At 43.0% G+C, this 21,792-nt stretch overlaps 1 protein-coding gene across 1 annotated transcript in view; it reads left to right on the top strand.

Moving 5' to 3' along the window:
* Positions 1-243: 243 nt before the first annotated feature.
* me1 (malic enzyme 1, NADP(+)-dependent, cytosolic) overlaps positions 244-21,792 on the top strand; it is a 77,796-nt gene continuing 56,247 nt past the window's right edge. The window contains exon 1 of the mRNA XM_069702158.1: positions 244-449. Coding sequence (XP_069558259.1) covers positions 321-449 — 129 coding nt within the window. The 5' untranslated portion in view covers positions 244-320. The remainder of the gene's footprint in view (positions 450-21,792) is intronic.

Below are 21,792 nucleotides of genomic sequence, written 5' to 3'. Positions count from 1 at the left end.
TGTTCTCCCACTGAATATTACAATATTAATCCTGCAGTCTAATCCATAACTCTCCCATGAATCAACCCATTGAATCGCATCCTCATGATACAACCGCTGACAATGTGAGGGATCAAATGCTGTTTTATAACTGTTGCCAGGACTTTCCGAGGAACTTTGCTCACATCAAGACCTTCGGTGAATATAAAACAGCCTCGCTCGGTGATAAGGAGACTGCAGTGACTCCCGGGACAGACCGGAGCTCTGCGGCTGGACCTGCGCATCCACTTGTTGAGTTCACAACAGTTCACCGGAGCCGCTCTATTTAAAGAGGCAACAACATGTCACACGGGCTGGTCAGACGGGAGTCGGTGGAAACAGAGATGCACAAGTGCGAAGACAAAAGAGAAAGCTTCGTTTACACCAAGAAGAGGGGCTACGATGTTACCCGAAACCCCCACCTGAACAAGGTAAAGGCAGTTACGCGAGTGTGCGCGAGTTTTGCGTTTGTTTCAGTGAACTACAAGGTTGACAAGATAGCTGCTGCCTTCAGGCGCTGTGGGAAATGTTACAACTATATGTAAAGCGGCACATTTCATCAATACGTATCAATACGACTGAGGAAAAGTGGCGGTTTTATTTAAAAATATAATAATTCACGAAGTTTAGCTCACTTTCAGGAGGTGTAGATCTTTAACAGGCCGTCAACATGTTTATGATATTAAGTGAAGTGCTCATGTAAAGAGTCACACCTATCTTACTGAAGTGTTTGCTGCATGACAGGTGCCCCTCTTCTCTACGCACTACACCAGCAGCAACCACCGAAAATATTGGAAATATATCTATTCATTTAGTAGCCGTGTTTGTTTACAAAGCCCCCCTGCGGAGCCAAGGAGGAGCAAGTGAACATCCCATTAGCCGGGAGGTTTAGATATCAGCTTTAGACGCGGTTATATTTAGATTTAAAGCGACCAAACGCTGCTGTCACAGTGCTGCTTTTGTTCACGATGACCTGTCACGTATCGCTTGACACGCGAGTAACAACATGTACATAATGTGACTCGTCAGGCCCCACTATAACATGATTCAGCATGTTGTAACAGAGGCGTATATCATATCATGTAAGATAAACTCTGTAAATAATTAATATTAAAGCTTGTTTTTACTTTCTTTTCTCAAAGTAAAATGAGGAACTGTTGAAAATCGCTTAGTCCTGCTGTAATGCTGAGCAGCTTCCTTCTGGATCATGAGACAAGGGGATGACTTTGCATGGTTTTGTGGTTTAAAAACACCCGCCAGTGTTGAGATTTCTAAGATGATTATCATGACCAGCCTTTTACTGTTGCACCCGCCTGATGTCGTTATTCACCCTGTTTCACATAAATGCTTCCCCGAACAATGAGCATCTGGCAGCCCTTCAACCTTTCCAGTGTTTTCTCCTGGTTTGTGTGCTGTGACGGGCCCCCGGAGGTCAGGCGGTGGTGACGGGCCCCCGGAGGTCAGGCGGTGGTGACGGGGCCCCCGGAGGTCAGGCGGTGGTGACAGGGTCTCTGTCCATGGTGCTGACTGACCTTCACAACAACTGGCTGAATTTGGGGTCATTCTTGTGTCAAGTCTGTCCTCCAAAACACTGAGTGTCGTCGGTGTGCTCAGTTTTCACTACAGGAAGTTGCAAGACGGCATAATAACACTGTAGGCCCATCTGGGGCTAAAATGTAAGCTATCCTGCTTTATTTGACTAAGAATTCTCAGATACAACCAACATAACATGCACCCTGAGTATGATCATTGTGTGTTTTCAGAATAAAAAGCTGCAGGCTGATAAAAGTTCCAGTCAGTTGAAGGAGCTGCTAGTCTGGGAGTTGATAAGTGAGATAGTGGAGTAGAAACTGGCCGGTGTCTGTGGGGTGGTGGCTGCACAGAGGCCTGTCTGTCGGGCAGCTTAGTGACTCTGCTCCTGAAAGCACCACATGCTGCACATCAACGCTGTGTGTTTGTTTTTCTGGAGGGTGAGGTGAGGTGTGTGTACACTCACAGATACAATATGACAAATGAGAACTATTTAGGGCACCCTTTGTCCCACCAGCGATACAAATGTCATGTTTTATTCTGCAGTGGTCCTGAGAGATAGAATTAAAGAGTGGATCATGTTCATTTTTAATCATTCGTATCGACATCTGGGTTGTGGGTGTATAACAGACGAATCTATGACTTTGACTGAGAAAACAGGCACCCTTAGATCACATTTTATGCTGTATCATACTTAGTAGGACATTAGTTGGACTGGTAGGGGAGTCTTTTGTTGCAGCATAAATATTGCAACATCCTCTTTCACAAAGACAATGATTTCCTGATTTGGAGACACAACGGGGAAATAAAGCCAAGATTTGACAGTTTGCTAAAGAATGACACATCCTGAAGAATCTGCACAACTTGAATATGTTTTACCTGCAAAAGCCAAAAGAAGACAGCATTATATAATGTTGTGCTGGATCTATGTCTGTGAAGTCCCTCCCCTGTCTTTGTTTTGCCAGTTGTCATTATGTTCATCTTGTCCATCTCTTCTTCAGTGTTTTCAAGTTACTCTCCAAAGCATGGCTGGTGTCTTTCATGATGAAGACAACGATTTAAGTCTCAGTAATTTGTTTTTTGTTCCTCCAGATTTTTACTATTTGATTGTAGCATTTGCAACTTATTCCCTTCCACTGTTTGTCCAAAGGTCTGTATCTCTGTACAAACCTTATTCACATCTGTGAAGTGAAGTCACTTTCTTATTACTGCCAGGTGTAGTCACTGGATATAATGCACCTGCTACCTGAGCAGAGGGCTGTTGGCCATCATGTTTTCTTCTGCTCAAATTGGCATTAATGTTCATGTCAGTCCTGGCAACATTAGTCCTGACGAGGGTGAGGTTTTGGGTTAGAGATGTTGCTTATGTCAGTGGACAGTGGATTCTGTGTTCAAAGATGCCACCTGACTCACTCAGAAAAAAAAGTTGTTTACTGGAACATACACCGAAAAGTCATATTTGTGCTCATTTACTCTCACTTCTTGAATTTTTGGGCCCATAGCGCACATATGAGTTTCCTTCCTCCAGCAAGACAGATTCCTGCTGACTCATCTAGACTTTGCAAATGTTACTGGGCTGATTGCCTCAAATCCCAGGAATAACAAACCAAGGTCAAAACCTATTATATGGCTGGGTAGTGTATGAAACGGTAGGGGCATTCATTTGAAACAAGTGCTTTTAATTTGAAAGGGATACAGGAAGTTTTGGCATTTGGCTGATTAATGGCGTAGCTGTATCACCAAGTCAGTGACAGACATTGGAGAGCCGGCCCCAATTTAGGCAAAAAGTGTAATTTTTCTGGGTTTGTGATGCTATGAAAAATATATTCAGCATTTTACAGTCGCTTCTTTTCCAATGCTTGTGTATGGGAAAATGTTTTTTGGGTCAACAGTAAAATGACATGGCCTCAGGGCTCGGTCAATACCCTTTAGAGCCGCCATCTTGAAAACCTCTTTTCATTTTCTGTTATAGAAATCTGAATTTGTTGATAGTAAATTTGACTGCCTGATTTGAAATAGTTTCTTTTCAAGCCGTCTCTTTAAACTAAGACGAAGACTGTTTTTCATAGAGATCAGTTTGGAGGCCTATAGCTCTGGCGCTGAGACCTGGCCCAGTAAACTGTTTGTTTACATCTCAATTTACACCTTGAGGCTCTGAATGGACCCAGTGTACAACAGGGCTCTGAAAGAGGGCTCGATAGGTTGACCTAAATTCATGTGGATGCATGACCGGGGGGGGGGGGGGGGGGGGGGGGGGGGGGGGGGGGGGGGGGGGGGGGGGGGGGGGGGGGGGGGGGGGGGGGGGGGGTCTGCCACTTAGGACCTTACACTGTGTTTTGTCTGTTTTAATCAAGGTGTGGACCTCAAACATTCAAATCTGGAGCCTTTAATAGAGGATAGCGGCATCACAGAAACAGAGAAATGTCCGTTTTAAAACTATTTGTCTGCCCTTCTGTTTACGTACTGCCCTTTTCTTCCTCTTCTGTCCACTCTCTCCTCTGAGAGGTGTTAAGAGTGAATGTTACGAGAGCAGCAGTCCTTTGTTCTGCATTTTACAAGGTGGCTTTCCTTCTCGCTTTAAAGTTGGCCATCCTAAATGAATGAGCTCACAGTTTGTGTTGTTACATTGTTTTGGAAGAAAGTGCGGTTTAGTGAGATTCACTACTTAAGTGCAAATACTTTGAGTTACTCTGACTGCTTGCACTCAGCACAGAGGTTTATTCAATCATCCCCTTGAAAAGAAAAAGAACCACTCTGACCAAAGTAAAAGTCCCACTACTATTTTTGGTTTGAGGACACATGTGTTCCCATACAGATATAATCGTGATCAGTGGTTGTATCTGATCAACTCGACCCTCTCATCAGGTGGACAAAGTGACCCCAAACACCGGCGTCCTTGAACACGCGCAGGTCAGAGTAACAGCAGGAAAAAAGGTTTCTTATGCAGCCAGGTGAACCATCCACTCCCAGTCCTGCACATGAACCGGGGGCAAGGAAATTGGAGGAGAAGGAAGGAAATGACTGCTAAAGCATGTTAGCAGCCAGGCACAGGCAGGCTTCTGTAGTTCAGGCAGTGGCACATTGTTGCCCTCCTCCTGATTTCAGCAAGCCCTGGGGATGAGGTGTGTTTACCTCCCTCAGCTGGCCCACTTCACCTCTAACAGGAGCCAGTCACTGCACAACATGCTAATTGATGCTGAGGGACGCGGCGCTGAAAGCAGCCTGTCCTCACATCCACGGGCTTCGATTTCCTTTTAATCTCTCTGCACATGCACGAATGGCCGCGCGGCAGATGTATGGACGCACACAGCTTCACCTTACTCTGTAGTTAGCGCTCCCTCCTCCCTCTCCAGAGGTGGAACCGGATATTATAGGTGTGTTTTGTGTGCGCTCGCCGTGCAATAAAGAGATGAAGTGGGGTGCGAGGTGCAGAAAGGGTTCTCTGTGGCGGTGAAGAGAGCGCTGGCCACGCTCCACAGAAGTCCTCTGTCTCTCCGCCTGATCACACCTTAATGAGGCATCCCTGTGAATCTCGGCGCTCAGTACGCCTCTGATGCTGGTTCCGCCTGCCGCTGCCTTGAAAACCACCACCAACAACAACAACAACCTCCTTAAAAACGCTCTTAGGACCCAATCAGGGATGCTGTTTCACCTCAAACACTGAACTGAGCTGCCGGTGTGTCGGCGCCCAACAGATGCCTATTCACAGGATCTGTACTGTAGGTGAAGGTGACTGTAACAAGTGCAATCAGTCGTAGAGTTTGAGAAAAAAACAAGAGCTGCAGCTTCTGTCTGTTTGTTGGCCTGTTTTACACGTTTGCAGCAGCTTTCTGCACATTTTGTCTGCTGGCCCGAGAACATCAGACCATGTGATAAAGAATCCGAGGGTGGATTAAAAAACTTCTGGGACTGTTCCTGCTGCGCATGAATAGTGCTCAGTAGCATGTGGTGCACAAAGCAGGAGGAAGCAATAACCTTTGAGTAAATATATCAAGTTACATCACTTGTTCAACATCAGCACCTAAGTTACACACCTTTTTGTGACCACTGGTACGAGCTCATCTGGGATTTCACCATGGATCTGAAAATTGAGCAGAGGGTACACATTAAATGTTGTGTCAAATTTTTGAGGAACAGAAGTCGCAGGCAGCGAAATCTGGAAAGAGAAGGTGATGTGTCCATGCTGACATCGCAGACACACGCGATCACAAGGACACGTGTAACACGGGTGTTGATGTTCATCAAGCTGTGTAACTTGATGTACTGACTCATGAGGGTTTTAGCTTTCTCCTGCTGCGTGCACGTCAGGCTGCTGTGTTCTGTTTGCGTGCAACAGGAGCGGATTTATAACTTTTGGATTTCCCCTCATATTAGACAGACAAAGACCTGCATTCAAATACATTAGACCGCAGTGTGAGAAATGGTGCTGTCATTCATGCTATTAGTGCTAAATCCTACGAAAACTCAAATTGATCCCCATGATTAAACAGTAAGGTTTTGTTTATTGAGGTCCGTAAAGAAGCATTATGCATCATCTGAGCCCAAGAATACTGAATAAATTGGAGAGCCCACATCCAGACAGAGCTGCAATGAGATGCCTCATTTGTAACCACAGGCTCCACTTACGACACTGCAAGATGGCCCTTCAGATGAAAGACCTACAATTAAGAATGTCTGTTTTTGCCGAGCGTTGAGCAGCAGTCTGATTGGACATTGATGATGTGCTGGTATGGCAAATGACGACGGTCCTGATAACCCGCTGTAGCAACTGGAAGTCATTAGGCTCTCGTGTTAGATTTACTCGGGTTTGGCTGCTGCTCTTGGCAACTTTTACTCCCAGAATTTGTTTTTGTTTTCCATACCAGGTTTGTATTTTCATTTAACTGAGACCCGCATTAATAAATATAGCAACAAACAAACACATGGTAACAAACGTGGTTTGGTTTTAATTCAGAAGTGGAAATATTTCAACTCTGAATGCTCTCATTTGGGTGTGCGTCTTGGGCTGTATTTTCTGTGTGAAACATAATGTGCTCCAGCTGGTCTGTGTCTGTATCACGGCCTGATAAGGTTTTCATTAGACCACATGGACTCCAAAAGAATTATGTCACCACAGTTAAAAGGTACCAGTGAGAAAACATCATGATGACTTGGCTGCGATTTGAGCCAAAGCAGTCTGGGATTTTGATTCCTACTGAGTCACCGTGTCAGCATGAAACAAGGACCAAGTTCTTTTTCTGCACAGTCATGACTTAGAGCAGCTTTGTGCTGATAGTTGTTTGTGTTGGTGAAGCATTACAACAATGCTTTGTTTGTGCTACAAGCCAAGGTTCCCATGGACCTTGGTGATTTGTCACTGAGCTCCCGGGCCTCTGTCTGTTCTACTGTACATTAAACATTGCACATCTTAGGGGACATCAGCTCATGTTTGTAATGATGAAACAGTGGTTTTAAAGTAAACACTTTCGCAAGTGTCTCTTGACTTGACAAAAACAGGAACAAACAATGAGCGCTTAATGAAGCCAATTCTGACAAAGGTTGTATCCCATGAGTGCTTCATTTATGGTGTAACATCATGGGAAATGTACTTATTTGCTTTCTTGCTGAGACTCAGTTGAGATGATTTATACCGCGCTTGAGTGTTCATGACAAATGATTAGCTGGAGCTGGCTGGATGGATGACCAGCTATCTTAGCATGAAGACTGAAAGCAGTGATATCTCATTGATGGGAACACTAATGGTGACAAGAGGACTCAAGGAAGTAACTGCACCGGGCCAATAAATGCTTGATGCACATAACTTTCCATGAAACAACTTGTCATCTTTATATTTGGGATTTGTATTGAGTGAATGAGACATAATGTGTTCATTAGTAATATTTATAGTGCTTGTGGGATGATTTGTAGGGATGCTGTCTGTCATTCACTTTTATCCAGACTGAATTACCTCAGTAATATACAATCCAATTCCCCATAGGGTTAGGTTTACAGACTTTATGGGTCTCTTGTTTTCTTTCTCCAGTGACTCTATAATGTTGGTATCTGTAGTTTGAGAGAAATCTCTCAACAAATATTGGCTGGATTTGGACTTTATTACCATTATTGGGTCAAGAATGTTGTCTTAATACGTTGCACTTACATTTATGAGTTTAGTACCCCCAAAGCCAATGATATTCTCATCAGTTCTAATCAATACATTTCAGCATTGTATCAAGCTAAACAAAGTCGGTTAGCCTTCTGATGTTAGCATTTAGCTCAAGTACAGCCTCTCGAAGCCGCTAGCATGGCCGTCTGAAGCCTCTTTTCCACTGTCAGTACTGGATCTACTCTCAACTCTACTTGCTTATTGGTACCGGGTAGTTTCATGGATTCCATTTCCACTGCAGACTGGATCCCCTTGTTGTTACTATTGCATGACACTAACATGAAATAATCTTCAAAGTGACGCACATAGTCTCTGGATCATTTTGTTGGGAACTGAACAGATGAACATCTGCACCTCCCCGATTGACCGTAGTGTGGTTTTGGAGTTTCCCATTAACGGAGTGGTCTAGTGAATCCAAACAAATGGATGGCGCTGTCATAGATTTACTAATTAACATGAGCAGATATGTGCAGGATCTGTTGCGCAGTCATTGTGATGATTCTATCTGACCAATCAGCAGTCTGCAGTGTTTTCACGCCACCTGTTTGTATCGCTCAGACACGGAGGTGATACCAAAAATAGCACCTGATATCCACAATTTGTCCAATGGGAAAAAAAAAGAGAAAACAAAAGTGCGTGGGGTTTAGCCGAGCTGAGCCGGTACCGGCTTTGGAAAATGGGCTTTAGTCTTGTTTATACATTTATACAGAGCCCAAGTTATGCTAAGCTAAGCTAATTACCTGCTCGGCCTAGCTTCGCATTTAACGTTCAGATATGATAGTGGTATCGGTCTTCTCATCTCAATCTTACCAAGAAAGCAAAAGAAGTATATTTTCCTAAATCTATTACTTAAATTGAGCTGCAAACAACTAAAACTTTAAACCAAGACCTACATGTGTGTAGAAACATAAGCTCCATTGCTGCCCCCTGTTTTTTGATTTACTCTCTTGTGTGTGAGAAAGTCAGCTTTCCAAAGACCACCTCACACAGGAGTCTGACATCAGTTTGCATGTTTCTCTGGGTTGGGCAGAAATCAGGCTGAAATGCCAGTGTGTGTGTGTGAGTGAGTGTGTGTATTACAGGTTGTTTGGAGGTTGAAGACAGTGGTTATGTGAGGCTGAACTCGATGATGTTGGCAGTCAGATTACAAGCCTTCGTTTAACTGAGCGGTGAAAATGGGACAAGCTGTTCTCTGTTCAGACTTCACGGAGAGCAGCTGCACTTGTCAATACTTGTCACTAGGTGGACCACAGAGCTCCGTGTGTGTGTGTGTGTGTGTGTGTGTGTGTGTGTGTGTGTGTGTGTGTGTGTGTGTGTGTGTGTGTGTGTGTGTGTGTGTGTGTGTGTGTGTGTGTGTGTGTGTGTGTGTGTATCAGTCTATCTGTCTGTCTGTGGGGGAGGGGGGGGAGAAAACAGTGCGGGGAGGGGGGGGGGTGTCCCAGGTGTGGCCAGGTGTTTCAGGTCCACTGCACGCATTGCTGGTGACCAGACATTCCTCCAATAGACTGGAGTGGATCGGCCAGACAGAGAGAAAGTGCACCTTCGTTCCCCTCTGGTGGCCAACCTGCTAACCTGAGCTTTACACACACACACACACACACACACACACACACACACACACACACACACACACACACACACACACACACACACACACACACACACACACACACACACACACACACACACACACACACACACATACGCTGTTAAGTGCTTTTATCATTGTTTTCTTCGGGGTTGGCTCAAATAATCTGAGTGTAATATGATCAGACTGTCTGTCTGTACACACACATACATTTCTAATGCTGAGTTTATTCAGCAGCAGGTCCGTCTGCCTCCTCAGCTCACTATTGTGTTGTTTTGTAAAATGGGTCCTCATTCATGTGAGTACAACGGAGGAGCCATTAGCTTGTCCCAGACAGAAAAAGAGAGACTGTCTGAGCCTCATCACCTTCCTATGAAGCTCATCTCAAGCATCCCACCTCTGTCAACCTGTCTGTTTTCCCCTCCTCTCCTGCTCAATGCTGCTTTTGTCTCTTATATTAGAGTGCTGGAGGTCTTGTCAGATGCATCAGAGAGAATTTAAAGGTAGGATTTTGTTTCAGCGTTTGACAGCATGTGGATTTATGACCATTATGTGCAAATGTTTTTTTTTGAGGCAGGACAGATAGCTATCATAAAGAATGATCCTATGCATACTGACAGCTCCTGTGAAGTTGCAAGGAGGAGGTTAGTATTAATGGACTTCAGTCAAATGGCTGAAGGCCTGCTGATGCCTGTGTTTCGAGCCGTGAAATTGTGCAGTTTCATTCCGATCGAATGGCTGCGATCAGTGGGATTACTGAGAAGCAAAACTGCTCAGGACAAAGTTTCCTCTCATTAGAGCTGAGGTTCTCACCTGATGGGTTGCGACCCAAAAGTGATTCGTGGGTCCATTCTGAGTGGGTCACGGACGTGTGCATGAAAAAAATTGGACACAAACCCAAAGATAATGTCTAATATCCTAATACCCAAGTAATTAAATAATTATTTTCAGATGGACTGCAGAAAACTATTCGGAAGGAGTGACTTCTGTAACCATAACGATCTGCGCAAAAACTTTATTTTCTTAGAATATCATGAGAAGTTACATGGGCTATTTGGAGCCAGCCCCTAGTGGCCCTCGGCTGTATTACAGTTTAAGACACTAAAAGAGTCTGTGAGTTTAAAATACATGGAGCTGTTGGTATTGTTGTACCAACCAGGCTCATTTGACCTCCTCTGTCACTGTAACTTGTTCCACAACACGGGAATACTTAGCGGACCTTCAGGAGTGCAGTAAACGTATTGTTATACTCAGTCATTGTTTGCTCAGTGAAGAGACAATTTCCTTTCTTTCACATTTTTTTTGATTGTCGAGGTACATTCACAAGGCTGGCCGCCGTGTAGGTGGTCATCTGGCCGGCATAAATTTCTGTCATCACACAAACCTGCAGTGACAACAGGAAAACACACGTCAGTGAGGCCCTTGCATTAGCCTGACACGTTCACATTTTAGCATTGATGAGGTTGTAACTGAAGTCTCAGGTGAGGGAGGCTGGTTGACTGCAGTAGCTCTGACAGACGGGCAGTGTGAATGCTGATTTTAGAATATCCTTGATGTTCCTTCTGGGAACTGACGAGAGAATTAGACTGTTATTTTGAAACAGACTCTGAAATCGGATTAGCTCTCTGCGGAAGTATAAAGAGATTAATTGGAGACCTCTTGTTATTTTAAGACACTACTTAACGTTTGTCTTATTGCGGCTTTTGGCTCGTTTGTGTACTTGTTAGAGTGACATGGGTTACATTAAATTGTGTATGTTCCTTTTTACTCCTCAACTCTTTCCACATGACTCAGATGTAGAGTAGTACTTAATAGTTGCTACAAAAAAAGGTCAGTACAGATTCGTTTTACATAAAAAGAGAGTCACAGACACCTGTAAAGTCAGACATGGCTTTTGAGGCCCGTACTGTCACCTGAACATGGCCGATGAGTGCTGAACCAGCCTTAGGTGAATGTTTGGATGCAGGGCTTCACAGAGTTGCTGATTTCTTAAGGACCTCTGACATTTTCCTGGCAGCACTGAGGCTCCTGAGGCACCTGGACTGTGTTGCATGAAAAGGGCTGCCTCTGGGGAACTGGATGTGTTTGAAGAGCCCCTACATGTCTGCTACCTCCACCCACTTTAAGCCTGCCCTCCCTAAGTCAACAGCGGCTCGGTTTTCAAGGCTGTTTGACCAACAAGCGTGTCTGTACATTCACAATTTGACACCTCATGATTTAAGGAGCCCTGCGTTTGCATATTTGCTCGAGATGAGGAATTTTAGGCGATCCTTTTGGTCAATCTCAGACCTCGGTGTTGCTAGGTGGAGATCATGACTCATAAAAGCGAGAAGTGAATCAGAGGCAGAGTTTGTCAGCTCACTAAGAGCAGATTTGGACTAGAGAAGTGCTGCTGTAGTCAACTTTGAGAGCTTTTTAAGAGGGAGCTGACAAACAAAACTTCAAACACTGCTTGTGAGGTCTTTGTTTCTTGTTATGCCAAGATGCTTCCCTGTTAATTTCTCCAGCATTTCTGCCTAGTTTTGGGGAAATATAAACCCAGTAAATGAAAACAGTTCAACACCAAACAAATTATATTCAAAACATACTGAAGGTATGGTAAAAATATGGTAAAATAACAGGGAACATACAGCCAAAGTAAGTAAGCTTTACTGTGTCTATAATATAGCTTTGATCACATATACATATATATATATATATACATATAGCAAATATATATAAACAAATATATATAAATTTATTTATTTATGTATATATATATACATTTATTTATTTATGTATATATATCTATACATTTATTTATGTATAGATATACATACATACATATATATATATACATACATACATACATAAATAAATACCTTTATATATATACAGTGTATCCGGAAAGTATTCACAGCGCTTCACTTTTTCCACATTTTGTTGTTACAGCCTTATTCCAAAATGGATTAAATTATTTTTTTTTCCTCAAAATTTGACACACAATACCCCATAATGATAACGTGAAAAAAGTTCTTTTGACAATTTTTGAAAACATATGATCTTAAGTTTAAAAAGAGAGCGCGATTTCTATCATCCTCACTCCTGATTTTGTTGTCAGCATGCTTCTTCTCATTACCTCTGACAGCATCATTAGGTGCAGAAATGTTGACAGAGAAAACACTAGTTATCTTCTGATTAATGGATTCGGGCCCTCCGAACAACTCTGGACTCCAAATGGCCACACTTGTTTGGGAGTTAGAGTGCATATGCAGACCTGACATGGCACATTTGTTGGGAGGTATTCTTTGGGAAAAGCTTAGTCAGGCTGTAAGATCCTCAGAGGAGATGGATGGGAGCTGACGTGTGTCCTTTCTCTTCCTCCTGAGAGGAAGAGATGGATTTAAAGGGCTTTACTCTGAGGGCAATTCTCTTGAACCCTGCTATGGCTGCCATTTTAGCAGAAAACAGATGGGGGGGCATCTGGCCTTTGCATAGAAAAGCTACAGGATTTGGACCCAATAAAGAAACTCTATGGCTTCACTCTGAGTACAAACATATTCAAAAGTGAGAGCTGATAGGGACACAAAAAAACCTACCCTTAAGCTTCACATTCAAAGTCCTATTCATCATTATCATACTTTTTATTTTACTCCATCTCATTTACCATGTGACATGTTGCCCGATACATTCCTGCAGGTTTTCCTGTATCTTTTATGGATGATAGACAAATAGTGAATGTAAAGATTCAACATGGGCTATAAATTCTCACCAGCAAGCTACAGCGAAAGAGGGTAGAAGCATTGCTGTATGATTTACTGTGGGTGTGTGGGAGTCCATATTTATCCACATGGATTCACAGGCCTGCATTTGCATGTAAAAAAAACTTTATAAAACTGATATGTTTCATGTCCACTCTCAGACTTCTCTAATGATGATGATGAGCCTCAGCCCTGTTGTCTCAGGTCTTGCACTGAATGACCTATTTGTGTGGTGTTTCATACTGGTGGTCTGGTGTTTCTCTCTCTGGCAGGTTTATTGGCCTCAGTTTTGATTCCCGTCTGTCACTGATCGTTTACCAACATGAGAAGGAGAATGGCACCCATGATGAAAATCACTCTCCTGAATATAACTCCAAACTGATTAACACTAGTCTGTCCAACTACTTAACTTTATTCTTTTAGATTGTTTGCAACAGTTTCACACTGAGCTCACCTGCAAATGGTTTGAAGATCTTCAATCTAGGCTGGTCCAGAAAGTGATTCCAGGACCTCTCACACCAAAAAAGCAAATCACACACACCAACAAGCCATGTGTTCAAAATGCCCAAATTCCCTGGAGCAAAATTAAACTAGGGTCTGTGTTAGGCCTTTTTATTGGGATATGCTGTATTTAGACATGTCAGTCAGATAACAATTGTATATATAAAATGAAGGATAGCTTTATTCTGAGTGGCTTCAGGGCGAGTAACGCAAACACAACACTTTACAAAATCCCTCATTTGGTTAAAGAAGTAACTGGATAGCAGAACTTCAGCAAACATTTGTGTTGCTATAAAGTCCATACAGAAGAGTGATTGGGGCCATTTATAATAGAGTTTCCACCAAAGAGGGAACTTCCCTCTTTAATTCAGTGCAGATGAGCCCCAAAGTAGGTCTGGAGTATTTCAAGATTCCCTTTAATATGCCAGGTGGACACACACATTCCCACTCTCTGTCTTACCCATGTTAAAAAAAATTGTGCATTTGCTTTCATGCATAAAAGCATGCACATTCAAACTAATTCACACCAGGTTGGCCAAGGTTTTACATTCTTCAATGATACACCTGCAAGCACTGGCCACAGCCCATAAATACACCTCCCGTTCACTCACTGAGTACAATTAGGGCCATTTGATAAACCTTACTTTTCAGCAAGAGAAAACACTTGAGTAGTCCTCAGGGTGGCCTTTATGAAATAGTTGGACCTCTTGGCTGAGCTTGTTTCTGTGTGGTTTGTTAGTTTTAGTTCAGGTGCACGATGACAAACTGGAAAGGAATGTGGTTTGTAGGGAAAGACTCCTGCACCTGTCATGTGTTGAACAGAAAAGGCAGTCATATTGATCAGAGGACAGAGGTCAGCTAGCGTAGAATTATTTGGCATGTGTGGAGCTCTGAAAAGGAGCAGTGTATCAGGGAGAAAAGGGTCATTCGAAGTCCTTTTTGTTTTCCTTCAGGATGTGTCTCAGTGCTTCGCCTCCATGGGAAATAAGCGCAGACATCTCGGATCTTCACTGTCACATTGCTGCCTTGGACTTTATAACTGTCTCTTGGTTGTTGAGACTATGAGTTTGGCTTGGTATGTTCCAATTCAATTTGACAGAAATATATTTAAGCAAATGTCTAACCCAACAGACTTTTGACACATTGTGTGCATTCTCTGAAATTTACAAGTGTTTTAGTAGCCACTTGCTTTTGACCCACTCTGTCAGGCTTCCAGGGAACATGTGCTACCCGTGTGTCAGTCTAACTGTTCTGCTTGCTCCACTAAATAATCTGAGATGCTTTCCTGGCACCACTTTCAGAGGAAACACTAATTGAGCTTCTTTTTTTTGCAGACATAAGACCAGGACAGAGGGCATTTATTTAAAGGGGAGTAGCTCAGAGAAGTCGGCACAGCTGGATGGCGAGTTGAAGAGCATGGGGTTCAGGCATGTTGGCAGCAGAATTGGTTGATTGGTTGAGGTCGGGTCCCTGTTGAAGGGTCCAGTTTGGTGTCCTGCTAAAGTAATCTGAAGAAACTACTTAACCTCCTCTGAAGGCACCGCAGCCTGGCTGCTGAGGGGGAATTTTCCTTAGAGCGATCAAAGTTTTTAACAGTGTGTTAGATGTGGAAGGCCAGTACACTAAAAAGTTGGATTAATTGATCACTCACTTGATGTTCTGTAACTTGTGTATTCACAGTGCATACATGTCTACACAGTGAATGTGTAAGGTCTTTTTTTTTTTCTTCTTTCAGTGGCCACAGAATGGTCTCACTTTTGTGGAATACGATATCATACAGTTTTGAAATCATTTGGTGTTGTAGTGAAATACATCTTGTAGATTATATGCTGCAAACAAGTATAGATCTGACTCTCTCTCAGGTGACAACAAATTCTGGTGTATATTTAAACATTTACTCAGTTTTGATACATGGAGGAAGGAGTAAGAAGATGTGCACATGGCTGACCATTGTACCATGGAACCCATGAGTTGCATCACAAAGACAAACCCTTTTGCATTGAATACAATCCTTTCACTGACACAGTCTTTTAAAATACACCAACATTTCCTGGATTTGAAATTTGTATTAAAACTCAATGGGCTCATCCAGGATTTCCACCCGTGACATCTGACCCTGAAGTACACTCATACCTCAAGACCAATGAGCCCCACCAGAACACCACTCAGAAAATTCTGGTACTTCTGTGTGTTTAATATGACACTCACTTTCATTAAGAATAAGAGCTGGGTTTCTCTGTCACCATCAACTTGGGCTCTGTAGTTAATTTTGACTTAATCTTACATAAACCTCCTCTGCACTATAAATTGTCACTAGAACCAAATGTGTCTTCGCCCACCCCTAAAAGCAGTGGTGAACAAACAAAACAGTTTAATCCTGTTTCAGTGATGTTTACTTAAAACTACAGTATCCAGCTGTTTTAGCATTTAAAAAAAAAAAGAAATTAGACTACATAGAATACAATAAGAATTTTGAACAAACGGGAATAATGGCATCTACTCTACTGTGTGTGATGATCACAGCTATATTGTGAACACACCATATACTAAAGTCTGATTAGAAACAGACATGGTATTGAGACACATCATAGGTCACATTTCTCAGAGGGCGTATGGTAGCTGCTCTGTCGGCCCAGCAGGATGTCTCAGTCTCAGGATACATGGCCTTCTAATATTGCTGCTGTTTCCACTTGATTGCTGATGCTTATATAATTTATATAGTGTAAGATGACTGCTCTCTGCTCGGGCCATTTGGAACAATGAGTGCAGTGATGCCATTCGACGTGCTTCCTCAAAATCAGGAATTGCACCCCTGTGAAGTGTGGGCCCAATATGTAGCTGGTGTAGGTTTACCATGGAACCTGCAGAATTTGCCTTTTTGAAACCCGAGAACATTTGCAGGGCAACTCCACATGGGTGTACAATTTGGATGATTGACATGGACACTGATTTTGAGACCCCCCTCCACACACACACACACACACACACACACACACACACACACACACACACACACACACACACACACACACACACACACACACACACACACACACACACACACACACACACACACACACACACACACACACACACACACACACACACACACAGCACGGGAGATATCCCATCCTTCAGTGCAACAGCTAAATGATTGACAGCTATGCTCTTGAGCGCACACACACTCTCCTCTTTCTAAGTGGTTTCTAGAAATGAGAGAAAGAATGGATGGAAGGTTAAGAGAGAATTTATGACCGAGGAGGACAAATATTTCTGGGGAGCCTGGAGAGAGTTAAAGGGGATGGGTCATGAGTTTGAGTATGAGGGTCACTATTTGTGTTGGACAAGCACCAGTGCAGGGTTCACCTCCATTCAGATTCATGCTCGCTGTAGGTTTTGCAGTTCAAATGCAGAGTGAGCATGAACACACACACATGCGTGTGCACTCTGGTATGAATGAGTGCTTTCATTTTCCCTTCTCTCTCTCACTTTCTCCCCTTTTATCACTCATCCAACACACACTTACCCATTTACTCTATTGTTAAATGTAGGAGAGCACACGAGAACACATCATACGTCATTAAACTGGGTTGCTTGGCTGCCTCCGTTGTGCACCGGAAACCACTAAAGACCTCACTATAGAGGTTTAACACCTGCTTACATTTTCTCTTTTTCCAGCTTGTGTGAACAGAATGGCTGTTTGAAGGGAAACACCAATATATAAAAATCTAAGCTTTTCATAAAATATACTCCTATAGAATCAGAAAGATTAAATAATGCCTGAAGGCATGCACAAAGAAAAATGCTGAATCAAACTATCGACGTTATAAAATACGATTCCCAATCAGGAACGCCCCAGTCGGTACTTTATCAGTTTCTTGGGGTACAAGTAAAGATTATTGAGCAGTTCAACAAATGTGAAATAATAATATGATCATTTTTCTACAAATATGTACAATATATCCAGATACTGAGCCAGCTGCAACACCTGGAAACTTCAAGTGTGTATGAAAACTAGTTAGCAACGAAGCCAAGTCCTAACAATGATTGAAATACAGTAGATATCTTTAAGTAACAATACAGGAGTTAAAATTGTTTGCTTAAAGTATTGGAAAAATAATAAGCTAAAAGTAATAAATAAACAGTTGAAATGATCTCCTCTGTTTCTTTTTAGTTGTCCCTCCTTTCTTCTCCATCTTCCCTTCATTTTTCTCCCATGCTCTCTTAAGCCTTTCCTCTCACCAACTCTTTCACACCATGCCTGATCACTCTGCCACCTCCCGCCTGTCCAGAGCTGCCACAATGGAAGCAACATGTTTCACAGTCATCCCTCCAGCTGGTGCTGGGTGAAAACTGTGATACAGCAGCCCTGAGCTGACTGTAGTGTTCCTACCACTACTGGGGAGTCAGTGGGAGTTTACTAAGCTGAACCGTCACTCCTACAGAGGAAGAAACTGGAGCAGGATCTGGTTGGTGTAAAAAAACCTCTCCTGGGCCTTTTCAATTAGCAGTGGGTAGTTTGTTTTGGTTTTACCAATCAGTGACATATTTGTGCACCCGTCATATTTCAGTTGATGTCTCGGCCAACTTGATTATTTCAAGGTCAGTTCTGTCAGGTAAACCTGCCCCAACTTGTGCAGCTGCATCTATCTCATCCACATCTTTCCACACTCTGTTTTCCATGTATTTTTTGATGTTGCCAGGGAGCTAGCTTGTTGTAAAGGTAAATGATGCCTCCACTGTTAATTCAGCCTACTGAGCTCTTAATGGTGAAAACAGCTGTCGGTGAGCATGACACCAAATCTATTTAATTCACTAAAGTGTGAGTGGACTTGCGCAACCAGTTGTCTGAAAAACCTTCTGAATCAACTGAGAAAACAAAATAGACCACAACAGATTAATAATCCATTGTGCTGTATATCTGCAGCATTAAACTCTACTTGGATATGAGGATTAGCAATGTGGGAAATGCTCACCACAGTGTTTGGATATATATCTGACCAGACTTGATGTGCTCAGCTTCATTTTCTTATCTACCGTGTTAAATGCGGGTTCAGTAGACATGTGCTGGCTGTAATAAAGGGCCTTACGTCTGTAGTGAAGGAGGTTCAGCCATCACTGATGGATATCCCATTCTGCGGATCGAGTGCTCGTCGTGTGTTTATTGGTTCCCTGCTTCCTGTCTTCTGGGACGATTCCCTGCTACTGACCTCCGTCTGTAGTGGAGTTGTATTGGTATGTGGTGGGGTGATATCCTTTTGAGTGACTCTCAGTTTCGGACCATTAAAGCGAGTTTAATTTTACTAAACAATCTTGCCTGGTTCAGCTTTTAATGATTCTTCTGCTCACAGCTCCTAATATACTTTCCAGTGCCGCGTGGTCGTTGACTCTTTTTCTCTACGTGGCAGCACCAGAGAGAGGCTGAGCTCAGTGTTGTGGTGGTGGTGAGTGGTTTGGTAGTTTTGTTGTTATATAACTGCTTAAGGAGCTGTGAATACTGGCCTGCTCTGAGCTGCAGTCACCCCACCAGCCGGATGCTGGTGGCCTGATCAGTTTGTCTTTTCCTCATAAAAACGTGTCCCTGCTCCCCACTTTTTCTTTTTTTTTTTTTTTTTTTTTTTACCCGCTCTTCGATTTGTTTTTGCCACTCTTCATCCTGCCATTTTTCTCATTTTTGGATTCTGTCCTCTAATCCCAACTATAATAACTGTGGGATAAATCTCTCATTCCACTGGGATATTCACTCCCTTACCCCCACCAGCTGTTTTTACAGCGTCTAGACACACATACCGCAATTGATAAAACAAGAGGATGAGACGGTGCGCTGCTGGACAATGAGGACATCGTGGAGTGTGGTTCCTCTCCTGCGGCAGGATTAAACCCCGACTCCCTGCTGAATCAGGGTTTAGGGAAGATTAGTGTGGTGTGTGTGTATGTGTGTGTTTATGAAGCATCCAGGAGTGTACGTACCTGTGTACAGTGTCTGTCTGCATGCAAAAGTGTATTTGTGATTTATGAACACTTAAATCTGCTGTGTGTGTGTGTGTGTGTGTGTGTGTGTGTGTGTGTGTGTGTGTGTGTGTGTGTGTGTGTGTGTGTGTGTGTGTGTGTGTGTGTGTGTGTGTGTGTGTGTGTGTGTGTGTGTGTTTATAAACACTGCAGCAGGGATGAAGGCGAGGAGGCGTATGACTCAGTGTTTCCTCCAGCTGTTGGCCACAGTCTCTCCCAGTGCGGGTCAACCAGCACAGTGAACTCATCTTAGAAGCTTCCTCTGATAGCAAGTTTCTAATTCAGTTTCTGCTGACTCTCAATATTAACCGTCCTCCTGCATGTGCTTTGGTTTACAAACGGGCTTACTTTGCAGGTCTGGGATGCATATCGTGTTCCAGGTTAAGACTAGAAATGTTGACGTGGGCATGTTTGAACCCTCGAGGCAAGAAACTTCTTTACTTTTAAGCCAATTCCAAATCCGCATCCTTATTGTTTCTTCTCCTTGCATAGATACCAGTCTGTTGTTTGCCAACTGCATGCATTGATATGATAAACTGCGGTGCTACTGTACGCTGCACTGTAGCAGCCCGAGTTGCATTGTGGGGAGAACATGTGGCAGTAATAGCGGGTTAGAGTAGATGGCGCTCATGATGGTGTTTATGGGAACGACCTCAGCAGTCCTCTGCTCCCTGTTTGGTCAGCTGCAGAGAGGTTGTTGGTCTGAGGAGCTCTGACTTCACCAGCAGAAGTGAATCCAGATCCACTGGTATAACAACAGCGTGGGTGAACTCGACCGCTGTAGATGACTCGTTCACAGTCCTGTTAAAAGTTATGCAAATGTTATCCCCCCAACAGTTTCATTTCAGGTTTACTCAAAGTCAACTTTTGTATTGGCAGTCATCGAAGAAGTGCTTATTTTAACTTCTGGCACAAAGATTGTCTGCTGGCAGGAAATCTTTGTGCTGAATGTGATGAAATGACACAAAATATTTCTCTCAATAATACGATCAGGGTTCAGGCGAGTGAATCGACTGAGGGGTAAGAGTTACATAAAGGAAACAAGATTAGTAAACAAATATTTTTCCTATTTAAAAACAACACGAAAGTCAATTCATTCCTAATTTCTATGTTCTTATATCTTCAAGCCATTGCTTAAAGATGCAATGTATAGAAACTTTCATATATTCATTAAGTTTTATTACAATTGTTTGGATGTGTACGTGGGCCCAAACCTCTAGTCCATTGGAGTAGGTGGTCATGATGAGTTTCATAGCTTCTTAAACAGCCTGCTAGAGGTCACAGGTGAAGCTGGACTTTAAGGAAAGATGGATTTAGAGAACTCCAAACAACTTTTGGCAAATTAAATGTCACTGATGTGTTAAAGAGAATTAGTATTAATCAAACAAAACTATTCAAAGCAGTTCATAATGCAAGATCTTTAAGGTTCCTCAGCCCTGCAAGCAAAACCTTGACTTGGACCGACCTAACTCCTGGCTCTTGGCTTCGTAGCCTTCAAGTCAAGCTCATACTGTGTAGTTTTTTAAAAGTATCAGCCTTACAGTCTCAATTTCCTGTTGGTTAAAGACTTGCATTAGCACCTTTTTAAACCTTTTCATTTCTTTTATAGCTTTCCATTGTGACTGATGTGGTTTGCTTGTTATTACTGTAATGTCAAACCCATTTACTTTGGCTTTGTTCTGTTTTATATCTTGTGAAACAGTCTGGAACACTTTATATTTACCTGCCTCATAAATACTGTTGACTCAGCATGAGTCATTAAGTCTGACTTTCAAAACCATTTTGAAAAAATGCATCATGAAAGCTGCATTAGATGAATGAGAGGAAAGCGGGGTTAGGTTGGCTATCACTATACATCACTTTCATCAAGTGCTTTAACTGATAAACAAGCTGTACAAGAGGGCCGTATTGTGTCGCCCCTCCACTCTCCCTCGTATGAATAGACTGCGCTCCCTCTCCCACACAGCTTTGAATAGAGGAGCACTGTGGCCACACACATCTCTGCCAGGTCGTATCTCAGTGCCAAACATTTGAGCCCTCTCCCTGTTGAAGGCCTGCAGGCTTTTGTCTCGGTGTCTGATCTGTGACTGCGGTTGAGAGCGGCTCAATGGGGAAGGGCCTCCTATCTTGTTAGGCTCAGGTCGCTCTCAATAGAGGTCGTTTCTCCCGGAGCAGAGGGCATTTACATTCAACCAGAGAACACAGGGAAAGAGGCAACATCCAACCTGTCCTAGAGATTTTTATTTGGAGATAGGATTTGT

Source organism: Brachyistius frenatus, unplaced genomic scaffold, assembly GCF_029030835.1.
Source record: "Brachyistius frenatus isolate BFR_SWC_R1_liver_20210118 unplaced genomic scaffold, ASM2903083v1 Contig_40, whole genome shotgun sequence".
Lineage (NCBI taxonomy): Eukaryota > Metazoa > Chordata > Actinopteri > Embiotocidae > Brachyistius > Brachyistius frenatus.
Note: the sequence above shows the minus strand (reverse complement) of the source record. Positions and strands in the feature narration are given on the sequence as shown.